The 13,602-nt window shown below is 51.3% G+C and overlaps 1 protein-coding gene across 1 annotated transcript in view; it reads left to right on the top strand.

Annotated features, from left to right (window-relative positions):
- The first annotated feature begins 6,790 nt into the window (after positions 1-6,790).
- Positions 6,791-13,602, top strand: part of GRK5 (G protein-coupled receptor kinase 5) — a 269,390-nt gene continuing 262,578 nt past the window's right edge. The window contains exon 1 of the mRNA XM_063962703.1: positions 6,791-7,138. Within this exon, the coding sequence (XP_063818773.1) occupies positions 7,087-7,138 (52 nt within the window). The 5' untranslated portion in view covers positions 6,791-7,086. The remainder of the gene's footprint in view (positions 7,139-13,602) is intronic.

Raw genomic sequence — 13,602 nt, 5'->3', positions numbered from 1 at the left:
CTATCACTCTCTCTCCCTCTCTGACGATCTCTCCCTCCCTTACACTCTCTCTCTTTCTCTCTCCCCCTCTCTCCCTGACACTATCACTCTCTCTCCCTCTCTGACACTCTCTTTCTCTCCCTCCCTTACACCCTCTCTCTCTTTCTCTCCCTCTCTTTCTCTACCTGACACTATCGCTCTCTCTCGTTCTCTCTCCACCTCTCTCCCTGACGCTATCACTCTCTCTCTCCGTCTCTGACACTCTCTTTCTCACCCTCCCTTACACCCTCTCTCTCTCGTTCTCTCTCCCTGACACTATCACTCTCTCTCCCTCTCTGACGATCTCTCTCTCCCTCCCTTACACCCTCTCTCTCGTTCTCTCTCCCCGACACTATCACTCTCTCTGACGATCTTTCTCTCCCTCCCTCTCTCTCTCATTCTCTCTCCCCCTCTCTCCCTGACACTATCACTCTCTCTCCCTCTCTGACACTCTCTTTCTCACCCTCCCTTACACCCTCTCGTTCTCTCTCCCTGGCACTATCACTCTCTCCCTCCCTTACACTCACTCTCTCTCGTTCTCTCTCCCCCTCTCTCCCTGACACTATCACTCTCTCTCCCTCTCTTACACTCTCTCTCCCTCCCTTGCACCCTCTCTCTCATTCTCTCTCTCTCTCCCTGACACTATCACTCTCTCTCCCTCACTGACACTCTCTCTCTCTCCTTTGCACCCTCTCTCTCCCTGACACTCACTCTCCCTCTCTGACACCCTCTCTTTCTCGTTCTCTCTCCCTGACACTCACTCTCTCCCTTTTTGACGATCTCTCTCTCCCTCCCTTACACACTCTCTCTCATTCTCTCTCCCCCTCTCTCCCTGACACTATCACTCTCTCTCCCTCTCTGACACTCTCTTTTTCTCTCACTCCCTTACACCCTCTCTCTTTCTCTCCCTCTCTGTCTCTACCTGACACTATCACTCTCTCTCCCTCTCTGACGATCTCTCTCTCCCTCACTTACACCCTCTCTCTCGTTCTCTCTCCCCCTCTCTCCCTGACACTATCACTCTCTCTCCCTCTCTGACACTCTCTCTCCCTCCCTTACACCCTCTCTCTCTTTCTCTCCCTCTCTTTCTCTACCTGACACTATCGCTCTCTCTCCCTCTCTGACACACTCTCTTTCTCTCCCTCACTTACACCCTCTCTCTTGTTCTCTCTCCCTGACACTATCTCTCTCCCTTTCTCTTTCTCTCCCTCCCTTATACCCTCTCTCTCTCATTCTTTCTCCACCTCTCTCCCTGACGCTATCACTCTCTCTCTCTGTCTCTGACACTCTTTCTCACCCGCCCTTACACCCCCTCTCTCTCGTTCTCTCTCCCTGACAATATCACTCTCTCTCCCTCTCTGGCGATCTCTCTCTCCCTCCCTTACACCCTCTCTCTCGTTCTCTCTCCCCGACACTATCACTCTCTCTCCCTCTCTGACAATCTTTCTCTCCCGTTCTTACACCCTCTCTTTCTCGTTCTCTCTCCCACTCTCTCCCACTCTCCCTCTCTCTCCCTTACACCCTCTCATTCTCTCTCTCCCTGACACTATCACTCTCTCTCCCTCTCTGATGATCTCTCTCCCTCCCTTACACACTCTCTCTCATTCTCTCTCCCCTTCTCTCCCTGACACTATCACTCTCTCTCCCTCTCTGACACTCTCTTTTTCTCTCCCTCCCTTACACCCTCTCTCTCTCCCTCTTTCTCTACCTGACACTATCACTCTCTCTCCCTCTCTGACACACTCTCTTTCTCTCCCTCCCTTACACCCTCTCTCTCGTTCTCTCTCCCTGACACTATCACTCTCTCTCCCTTTCTCTTTCTCTCCCTCCCTTATACCCTCTCTCTCTCGTTCTCTCTCCACCTCTCTCCCTGACGCTATCACTCTCTCTCTCCGTCTCTGACACTCTCTTTCTCACCCTCCCTTACACCCTCTCTCTCTCGTTCTCTCTCCCTGACACTATCACTCTCTCTCCCTCTCTGACGATCTCTCTCGCCCTCCCTTACACCCTCTCTCTCGTTCTCTCTCCCCGACACTATCACTCTCTCTGACGATCTTTCTTTCCCTCCCTCTCTCTCATTCTCTCTCCCCCTCTCTCCCTGACACTATCACTCTCTCTCCCTCCCTTGCACCCTCTCTCTCTCCCTGACACTATCACTCTCTCTCCCTCACTGACACTCTCTCTCTCTCCTTTGCACCCTCTCTCTCCCTGACACTCACTCTCCCTCTCTGACACCCTCTCTTTCTCACCCTCCCTTACACCCTCTCTCTCTCGTTCTCTCTCCCTGACACTCACTCTCTCCTTTTTGATGATCTCTCTCTCCCTCCCTTACACACTCTCTCTCATTCTCTCTCCCCCTCTCTCCCTGACACTATCACTCTCTCTCCCTCTCTGACACTCTTTTTCTCTCCCTCCCTTACACCCTCTCTCTCTTTCTCTCCCTCTCTTTCTCTACCTGACTCTATCACTCTCTCCCCCTCTCTGACGATCTCTCTCTCCCTCACTTACACCCTCTCTCTCTTGTTCTCTCTCCCCCTCTCTCTCCGTCTCTGACACTCTCTTTCTCTCCATCCCTTACACCCTCTCTCGTTTTCTCTCCCCGACACTATCATTCTGTCTCCCTCTCTGACGATCTTTCTCTCCCTCCCTTACACCCTCTCTTTCTCGTTCTCTCTCCCACTCTCTCCCTGACTCTCTCTCTCTCTCCCTTACACCCTCTCATTCTCTCTCTCTCCCTGACACTATCACTCTCTCTCCCTCTCTGACAATCTTTCTCTCCCTCCCTTACACCCTCTCTTTCTCGTTCTCTCTCCCACTCTCTCCCTGACTCTCTCTCTCTCTCTCCTACACCCTCTCATTCTCTCTCCCCCTGACACTATCACTCTCTCTCCGTCTGACACTCTCTTTCTCACCCTCCCTTACACCCTCTCTCTCTCTCTCTCGCGTTCTCTCTCCCTGACACTCACTCTCTTTCCCTCTATGACGATCTCTCTCCCTCCCTTACACCCTCTCTCGTTCTCTCTCCCTGACACTATCACTCTCTGTCTCTGACACTCTCTTTCTCACCCTCCCTTACACCCTCTCTCTCTCGTTCTCTCTCCCTGACACTATCACTCTCTGTCCCTCTCTGACGATCTCTCTCTCCCTCCCTTACACCCTCTCTCTCTTGTTCTCTCTTCCCCTTTCTCCCTGACACTCTCTCTCTCTCCCTTACACCCTCTCATTCTCTCTCTCCCTGACACTATCACTCTCTCTCCGTCTGACACTCTTTCTCACCCTCCCTTACACCCTCTCTCTCTCTCTCTCTCGCGCGTTCTCTCTCCGTCTGACACTCTTTCTCTCCCTCCCTTATACCCTCTCTCTCTCTTGTTCACTCTCTCCCCGACACTATCAATCTCTATCCCTCTCTGACACTCTTTCTCACCCTCCTTTACACCCTCTCTCTCTCTCTCTCTCTCTCGTTCTCTCTCCCCCTCTCTCCCTGACACTATCACTCTCTCTCCCTCTCTGACACTCTTTCTCTCCCTCCCTTACACCCTCTCTCTCTTTCTCTCCCTCTCTCTTCCTGACACTATCACTCTCTCTCCCTCTCTGACACTCTCTTTCTCTCCCTCCCTTACACCCTCTCTCTCTTTCTCTCCCTCTCTTTCCCTGACACTATCACTCTCTCCCTCTCTGACTCTTTCTCTCCCTCACTTATACCCTCTCTCTCTCTCGTTCTCTCTCCCTGACACTATCACTCTCTCTCCCTCTCTGACACTCTCTCTTTCTCTCCCTCCCTTACACCCTCTCTTTCTCGTTCTCTCTCCCACTCTCTCTATCTCTCTCTCTCTCCCTTACACCCTTTCGTTTTCTCTCTCTCTCTCCCTGACACTTTCACTCTCTGACACTCTCTCTTTCTCTCCCTCCCTTATACCCTCTCTCTTTCTCGTTCTCTCTCCTCCTCTCTCTGACACTATCACTCTCTCTCCCTCTCTGACACTCTCTCTCCCTCCCTTATACCCTCTCTCTCTCTCGTTCTCTCTCCCTGACACACTCTCTCTCTCTCCCTTACACCCTCTCGTTCTCTCTCTCTATCTTCCTGACACTATCACTCTCTCTCCCTCTCTGACACTCTTTCTCTCCCTCCCTTATACCCTCTCTATCTCTCTCATTCTCTCTCCCTGACACTATCACTCTTTCTCCCTCTCTGACGATCTTTCTCTCCCTCCCTTACACCCTCTCTTTCTCGTTCTCTCTCCCACTCTCTCCCTGACTCTCTCTCCATCCCTTACACCCTCTCATTCTCTCTCTTCCTGACACTATCACTCTCTCTCCCTCTCTGACAATCTTTCTCTCCCTCCCTTACACCCTCTCTTTCTCGTTCTCTCTCCCACTCTCTCCCTCACTCTCTCTCTCCCTTACACCCTCTCATTCTCTCTCTCCCTGACACTATCACTCTCTCTCCGTCTGACACTCTCTTTCTCACCCTCCTTTACACCCTCTCTCTCTCTCTCTCTCGCGCGTTCTCTCTCCCTGACACTCTCTTTCCCTCTATGACGATCTCTCTCCCTCCCTTACACCCTCTCTCGTTCTCTCTCCCTGACACTATCACTCTCTGTCTCTGACACTCTCTTTCTCACCCTCCCTTACACCCTCTCTCTCTCGTTCTCTCTCCCTGACACTATCACTCTCTGTCCCTCTCTGACGATCTCTCTCTCCCTCCCTTACACCCTCTCTCTCTTGTTCTCTCTTCCCCTTTCTCCCTGACACTATCACTCTCTCTCCCTCTCTGACACTCTCTTTATCTCCCTCCCTTATACCCTCTCTCTCTCTCTCGTCCTCTCTCCCCCCGACACTATCAATCTCTCTCCCTCTCTGACACTCTTTCTCACCCTCCTTTACACCCTCTCTCTCTCTCGTTCTCTCTCCCCCTCTCTCCCTGACACTATCACTCTCTCTCCCTCTCTGACACTCTTTCTCTCCCTCCCTTACACCCTCTCTCTCTTTCTCTTCCTGACACTATCACTCTCTCTCCCTCTCTGACACTCTCTCTCCCTCCCTTACACCCTCTCTCTCTTTCTCTCCCTCTCTTTCCCTGACACTATCACTCTCTCTCCCTCTCTGACTCTTTCTCTCCCTCACTTATACCCTCTCTCTCGTTCTCTCTCCCTGACACTATCACTCTCTCTCCCTCTCTGACACTCTCTCTTTCTCTCCCTCCCTTACACCCTCGCATTCTCGTTCTCTCTCTCTCTCTCTCTCTCTCCCTTACACCCTTTTGTTTCTCTCTCTCCCTGACACTTTCACTCTCTGACACTCTCTCTCTTTCTCTCCCTCCCTTATACCCTCTCTCTTTCTCGTTCTCTCTCCCCCTCTCTCTCTGACACTATCACTCTCTCTCCCTCTCTGACACTTTCTCTCCCTCCCTTATACCCTCTCTCTCTCTCTCTCGTTCTCTCTCTCCCCGACACTATCAATCTCTCTCCCTCTCTGACACTCTCTCTCTCTCCCTCCCTAACACCCTCTCTTTCTCATTCTCTCTCCCTGACACACACTCTCTCTCTCTCCCTTACACCCTCTCGTTCTCTCTCTCTATCTTCCTGACACTATCACTCTCTCTCCCTCTCTGACGCTCTCTTTCTCTCCCTCCCTTATACCCTCTCTATCTCTCTCATTCTCTCCCTGACACTATCACTCTTTCTCCCTCTCTGACACTCTCTCTCCCTCCCTTACACCCTCTCTTTCTCGTTCTCTCTCCCACTCTCTCCCTTACACCCTCTCGTTCTCTCTCTCTCTCCCTGACACTATCACTCTCTCTCCCTCCCTTACACCCTCTCTCTCTCGTTCTCTCTCCTCCTCTCTCCCTGACACTCTCACTCTCTTTTGCGCCCCTCTTTTTCTCTTTCTTTCTCTCTCCCTCCCTCCTACCCTAACACTCTTGCTCGCTCCCCTCACTCTCTCTCTCTCTCTTTCCTGCTCCCGTAAGGGTCATTGTATTGACAATGGTGTGTGGGGGGGCTTTCAAGATTTTGCTATGGGGCCCCCAAAGTTCTAGTTACACCCCTGCTCTCAACCCTGACATCCTTTATCCTTTTCTTACTTCAACATCCTTGACGGTACCTAATCCCGCGGTTTTCTGCTGCCCGGTACTTATGTCAGTGTTACTTACACTGTACTTGTCCTATGATGTATATAATAATAATAATAATATGACCTGCATTAATATGATATAACTGATATTGCTGGTTATATCAGGAACAATGCATTCCATACTGATAGGTCACCATATATAATGCATAAGGCTGTATGTGTAATTGTACAGGCCACAGAATTACTGAGTGACTTGTAATATCCGTGGTCTCCTACCACAGGGAATGCCGTTGTCCTTGTAGTGATGGACACTGAAGTGATGTTCTGTATATATATATATATATATATATATATGTATGTATGTATGTATCTCTCTCTCTATATATATATATATATATATATATATATTGTTATACTGTATGTGTAATTGTACAGGCCACAGAATTGCTGAGTGACTTGTAATATCCGTGGTCCCCTACCACAGGGAATTCTTTGTCCTTGTAGTGCTAGACACTGAAGCGATGTTCTGTATACAGAGATATATATAATGGTACACTGTACGTGCCATCATTCTGCTGCCTGGAAACGGATGTTCCGTGCTGGTACTTTGTGACACATGAGTGTCAGGCAGAGTGACAGGGATGAGGCGGCCAGCGGGGGGCGCCCTGACACCTCACCAGCACACTGTGTGACCAGCCTGGCAGATGCAGGGAACATGGCACCATAGTGGCAGGACGGGATGTACTGAGAGGGGCACAGTGTGTGATGCACGGCTGGATGTCCCCTCAGACACCGCTGCCGCCTCCTCCTGTCACCCACTCACCATACATGGCTGCATGTAGTATGTAGTGTGCACCCCTGTCTCACCTCACACCCCCCCCTCCTGTCTTCTCCTCACTCCCTCCTCCTTCCCCGGCTCCCCCTCCCATCTCACTCCCATCCCCTCCTGTCGCCTCCTCAGCTGCTGCATTGCTACCTTGCACACAGAGCCTGTCAATGGAGCTGGAAAATATTGTGGCTAACACGGTCCTGCTGAAAGCCAGAGAGGGTAAGTGAGGATGGAGAGGATGCCGCAGGCTGGTCCAGCCTTGCTGCATGCACCTGCTCCCAGCATCCCTGCATTCCCAGCCTCTTGGCCTTATATTGTGCTGCAGCCCCTCCAGTGATCATCAGATGCACGGTGAGTGTGGTCCAGCCTCACAGGGGATATCTCCCTCATTCTATGAGTCGTGTCTGCGTTATCCCCTGCCAGGCTCCCAGGCCTCTGTCATCCAGGCGCACCAGGGGGGGGTCACCCAGGTCTGCTGTCACCTGTGACATGAAATTAGGGTTATCTTCATTCATGCACAGCTGCCCGTCTTATTTCCCGGAGTCTCAGGCTGCGTCTGCCGGGCCTAGGGATAATTGCCTCTCACTATTAATAATGTGGTTTTTATCAGACACACGTGTGACAGGCAGGGCCCTCCTCTTGCGGGCAGTGGTGGAAGGGGCTACACACCCCCTGTGCAGTAAGATGGTGCCAAGGTCAGTGCTGGGGCCGTCTGTGGACATCACGTTGTGTGTGGGGTCCCTGGTGTAGGGTGATTTGGGGTGTGAGCTGGCATGGACACGTAGCCAGTATTGCTTTCTGTATCACTGTCTTCTATGCACTGTACATGTTTATAATGTGATATTGATGTGTGTCCTGAACGTGGAAGCAGGCGTTAGGGGTACTCTGACTGTATGGTGCCTGGGCCCGGGGTCTGTCATTACTATGTGTAGCTATCTAACATGGAAGGCGCTATACAGAGGAAATATCTCATTGTCTTATTATTAGTACATTCATTCCTATATCATGGATTTGGGGACCCCACCCCCCCCTCTACCAGGAAATCAATCTGTTCACACCATATGTGGTCCAGCTGGAAGGATCAGGGGTCAATGCTGGGGTCAGGGGTGCGATTCTATCCAGACCCTATCTGTGCAGAGTTTGTATGTTCTCCCTGGGTTCTCCCTGGGTTTGCTCCAGGTGTTCCAGTTTCCTCCCACACTCCAGTAGCATACTGGTTGCTGACTACACTATCCCGAGTGTGTATGTGTGTGTCCGGGGAATGTCGGGCTGAGTTTGTATGCAGAGTTACGCGCTGATGCTCTATAGCAGAGGTCCTCAAACTCTGTCCTCGGGGGCCCACACAGTGCATGTTTTGCAGGTCTCCTCACAGAATCACAAGTGAAATAATTAGCTCCACCTGTGGACCTTTTAAAATGTGTCAGTGAGTAATTAATACACCTGTGCACCTGCTGGGTTACCTGCAAAACATGCACTGTGTGTGCCTCCGAGGACCAAGTTTGAGGACCTCTGCTCTATAAGGACGACCACCGGCAGCTTGCAGATCCCAGCGTGAACAACACGCAGCGACAATCGCAGATCCTCCGATAATCGGTTACCGTATGGCCGAGTAGAATGCCCACGGGGACGGAGATTCTGGCCCCGTGTCTTCTACGTACAGGATCGCAGTTGTAAAACGGTTATGACACGTCTGCGTTATTGTTGACAATCTCCGTTACCTCCTGCAAACGCACCCTGGCCACCAATCACTTTGCAAATAAATCCTCACTGCGAGCGGCATCTCTACGGTACCTTCCGCGCGCGCAGTGCGACCAGTGACGGCTCACCTCCGCAAGTATCACCACTGCGTACAACTCTGAATCATAGACTGTACGCTCCACTGCGGCAAGGACTACGTGACTGATAAACAGTCTGCGTCATTGGCGGCGCTATATAAATAACAATAATAATAAATGCGCATGGCGGATACTGCCCGTCCCGCTACCACAGGAATACCGTCGCATTCATTCATTTATACGCTTCCCGTTTACTGTGCGCTTTTATTCATAATATCACAGTAAATTATGCCAATGTCGCAGGAAGCGTGTCAACACACAAGACGCCGACATGACAAATGTGAGTGCTGCGTCCAACAAAGCGGCAGCGGATCACCATGGCGACCATCGGTCGCAGTCATCGCCCATCTCAGGAAGTTTAAGCGTAATCGGAATGGGCAGCAAAAACCCTCAAACAGGTAATCTGCGACTGTTTTCATTACCGCCCCGCTTTACCCCCCCCCAACTTCGCAGCATGTCAGTAGTGCGGCGGCTGCGGGACCCTGCGAACGAGTGCGCAGCTCAGGATCTTTATAGGGTGGAAAATGATTTCTCTGTCATTTCTGCAGCCAAATCAGAGGCAACAATTCTCAATGTGAGTCTATAACACAACGAGGCTGCGTATTAGTGGTATCCCAGCAATGTATGAAGAGGTCACTGATAACTGACGCGGTCCCCAGCGCTTATAGGGGGGACCTCGTATAGGGGCGGCTAAACTGGGACATGTACCAAGCTCTAAGCAGCATCGCTTTCTGTCCCTGAGAGATGGCGCAATCTTTAGACAGCGTTAGCCGTTGTAGCCAATGGGCGGCATTTGTGCAAAATCTTCGGGAGTAGGATATGAAGAATCCCCTCCTTTATCCAACGCTTGCAGCTGCGTGGTCCAATGAGGGAGTCTGAGCCATAACAACCCTGCGTCTGACCCTATAAGCAAAGTGATAGTGGGACATGTCCCTACAATGTATATTTATACAGTCCCCCGAAAAATTATTTCTTATTGCCGCTATGCACTATATGGTATATGATATACACTATATGTTATATGATATACACTATATGGTATATGATATACACTATATGGTATATGATATACACTATATGTTATATGATATACACTATATGTTATATGATATACACTATATGGTATATGATATACACTATATTATATACAGCAATAAGAAAGGATAGAATTTCCTAAAATGTGAGAAGGACCTAGAATTGAGGGGCACCCTGAGGCAAGGGGAACTGGAGATGAGGTGAGTGGGGCCCAGAGGTATGGAGGACCTGGAGATGAGGGGGCCTGGTGGTGAGGTGAGGGGGCCCAGTTGTATAAGGGGCCTGGAGATGAGTGGGCCTGGAGGTGAGGTGAGTGGGACCCAGAGGTATGGGGGGCCAGGAGGTGAGGTGAGTGGGGACCAATGGTATAGTGGTCCTGGAAGTGAGTAGGTCCAATGGTATAGGAGGCCTGGAGGTGAGGCGAGTAGGGCCCAGTGGTATAGGAGGCTTGGAGGTGAGGTGAGTAGGGCCCAGTGGTATAGGAGGCCTGGAGGTGAGGTGAGTGGGGCCCAGTGGTGTAGGAGGCCTGGAATTGAGGGGAGTGTGGCCCAGTGATATAGGGGGCCTGGAGGTAAGAAGGACCCAGTGGTATAGGAGTCCGGTAGGTGAGGTGAATGGGGCCTAGTGATATAGGGGGCCTGGAGGTGAGTAGGGCCCAGTGGTATAAGAGGCCTGGAGGTGAGGTGGGTGGGGCCCAGTGGTATAAGGGGCCTGGACATGAAGGGGTCTGACAGTGCACTGTCCCGCCCCTGGGTAATGTGCATGCAGGGAGTTTGGAAAATGAAAGATCTGTATTTCGGCCGCTCACCCAGACTCCATGTACAAAAAGTACAGAGTGAAAAAAATATTCAATTATCAGGTAAATTCTTGTTAAGGGCCATACCACAAAAACACTGCTTCTCTATGTGCACAAGTGAAAGTACTTATCCAAGTAGCGCCAACATCTTGGTCTGAGCTAATTAATATGTATTAATATTTCTTTTTATTTACAGTTTGTTATATAGCACAGCATATTCCGAAATGATGCTGCATCAGCCAGCGGGCGGGAGTGTGGGGAAATGATGCTGCTTCAGCGGGCGGGAGTGTGGGGAAATGATGCTGCATCAGCCAGCGGGCGGGAATGTGGGGAAATGATGCTGCATCAGCCAGCGGGCGGGAGTGTGGGGAAATGATGCTGCATCAGCCAGCGGGCGGGAGTGGGGAAATTATGCTGCATCAGCCAGCGGGTGGGAGTGTGGGGAAATTATGCTGCATCAGCCAGCGGGCGGGAGTGTGGGGAAATGATGCTGCATCAGCCAGCGGGCTGGAGTGTGGGGAAATGATGCTGCATCAGCCAGCGGGCGGGAGTGTGGGGAAATGATGCTGCATCAGCCAGCGGGCGGGAGTGTGGGGAAATGATGCTGCATCAGCCAGCGGGCGGGAATGTGGGGAAATGATGCTGCATCAGCCAGCGGGCAGGAGTGTGGGGAAATGATGCTGCATCAGCCAGCGGGCGGGAGTGTGGGGAAATTATGCTGCATCAGCCAGCGGGCGGGAGTGTGGGGAAATTATGCTGCATCAGCGGGTGGGAGTGTGGGGAAATGATGCTGCATCAGCCAGCGGGTGGGAGTGTGGGGAAATGATGCTGCATCAGCCAGCGGGTGGAAGTGTGGGGAAATGATGCTGCATCAGCCAGCGGGCGGGAGTGTGGGAAAATGATGCTGCATCAGCCAGCGGGCGGGAGTGTGGGGAAATGATGCTGCATCAGCCAGCGGGCGGTAGTGTGGGGAAATGAGGCTGCATCAGCCAGCGGGCGGGAGTGTGGGGAAATTATGCTGCATCAGCCAGCGGGCGGGAGTGTGGGGAAATGATGCTGCATCAGCCAGCGGGCGGGAGTGTGGGGAAATGATGCTGCATCAGCCAGCGGGCGGTAGTGTGGGGAAATGAGGCTGCATCAGCCAGCGGGCGGGAGTGTGGGGAAATGATGCTGCATCAGCCAGCGGGCGGTAGTGTGGGGAAATGAGGCTGCATCAGCCAGCGGGCGGGAGTGTGGGGAAATGAGGCTGCATCAGCCAGCGGGCGGGAGTGTGGGGAAATGATGCTGCATCAGCCAGTGGGCGGGAGTGTGGGGAAATGTTTGTGCAGGAACAGGGTGAGGTTATGTAGAGCTAGAAGAAGGGTAGGTCGCCAGCTAAAGACACAAGTGTATTGAAGTGAATGAGGATTATGAATCTGTTGCCAGGCCTTGTGATTCCATGCTATAGATGTGCTGCATCCAGCTATACTATAGGTGTGCTGCATCCAGCTATACTATAGGTGTGCTGCATTCAGCTATACTATAGATGTGCTGCATCCAGTTATACTATAGATGTGCTGCATCCAGCTATACTATAGATGTGCTGCATCCAGCTATACTATAGATGTGCTGCATCCAGCTATACTATAGATGTGCTGCATCCAGTTATACTATAGATGTGCTGCATCCAGCTATACTATAGATGTGCTGCATCCAGCTATATTATAGATGTGCTGCATACTATAGATTATTATTATCATCCTTTATTTATACTATAGATGTACTGCATCCAGCTATACTATAGATGTGCTGCATTCAGCTATACTATAGGTTTGCTGCATCCAGCCAGTAGTGGATCTTGCCACGGGCAAGCAGGATTTTTATCCGGGGCGCCGCCTTCCGGAGGGCGCAGGGAACCATCCGGAGGGCGCCGCACCAGGGCAAGATCCGCTGCTGCTGTGTGCCCCCCGCTGCCCACCTGCTGCCGCTGCCCGCTGCCCCCCCGCTGCCGCTGTGAAGGGAAAGTAGACGCGTACGCGTCTAGTTTCCCTTCGTGGAGAGGACCTTTCCTGTGCGGTGCGCGATAACGTCATCGCGCACCGCACATCATTTCAGTCTGTACAGGGGGCGTAAATGACCACACCCCTGTACGAAGCCACGCCCCCTATTGCCGCCCGGGGCGCTCAGAGCGCCAGAACCGGCCCTGCATCCAGCTATACTATAGGTGTGCTGCATCCAGCTATACTATAGATGTGCTGCATCCAGCTATACTATAGGTGTGCTGCATCCAGCTATACTATAGATGTGCTGCATCCAGCTATACTATAGGTGTGCTGCATCCAGCTATACTATAGATGTGCTGCATCCAGCTATACTATAGGTGTGCTGCATCCAGCTATACTATAGATGTGCTGCATCCAGCTATACTATAGGTGTGCTGCATCCAGCTATACTATAGATGTGCTGCATCCAGCTATACTATAGATGTGCTGCATCCAGCTATACTGTAGATGTGCTGCATCCAGCTATATAATAGATGTGCTGCATACTATAGATTATTATTATCATCCTTTATTTATATGGCGCCACAAGGGTTCTGCAGCACCCAATTAGAGTACATAAACAAATAATCAAAACAGGAAAACAGCAACTTACAGTTAACGACAATATAGGACAAGTACAGGTTTTATAGACATAACTACATCAGCAGATGATACTGGAATAAGTACCAGGTGGCAGAATACTGCTGGATTTGAAGAGTAAGAAAAGGGATAAGCACATGAGGGAAGAGGGGCCTATTCGTGAGAGCTTACATTCTAAAGGGGAGGGGCAGACAGACAGGGGTGACACAGACAGGGTACATAGAGAGCGTGGAACAGAGGTTTAGGATGAGATTTGGCTGGGTTTGGTGAAGAAGTGGGTCTTGTAAACCCGTTTGAAGTTTTGTAGAGAGGTGGAGAGTCTGAGGGGGAGAGGTAGGGAATTCCAGAGAAGTGGTGCAGCATGTGAGAGATCTTGGAGGTAGGAGTGGGAGGAAG

This window comes from Pseudophryne corroboree, chromosome 3, assembly GCF_028390025.1.
Source record: "Pseudophryne corroboree isolate aPseCor3 chromosome 3, aPseCor3.hap2, whole genome shotgun sequence".
NCBI classification, from domain to species: domain Eukaryota; kingdom Metazoa; phylum Chordata; class Amphibia; order Anura; family Myobatrachidae; genus Pseudophryne; species Pseudophryne corroboree.
The sequence above is the reverse complement of the archived record's forward strand: the minus strand, read 5'-3'. Positions and strand labels throughout refer to the sequence as shown.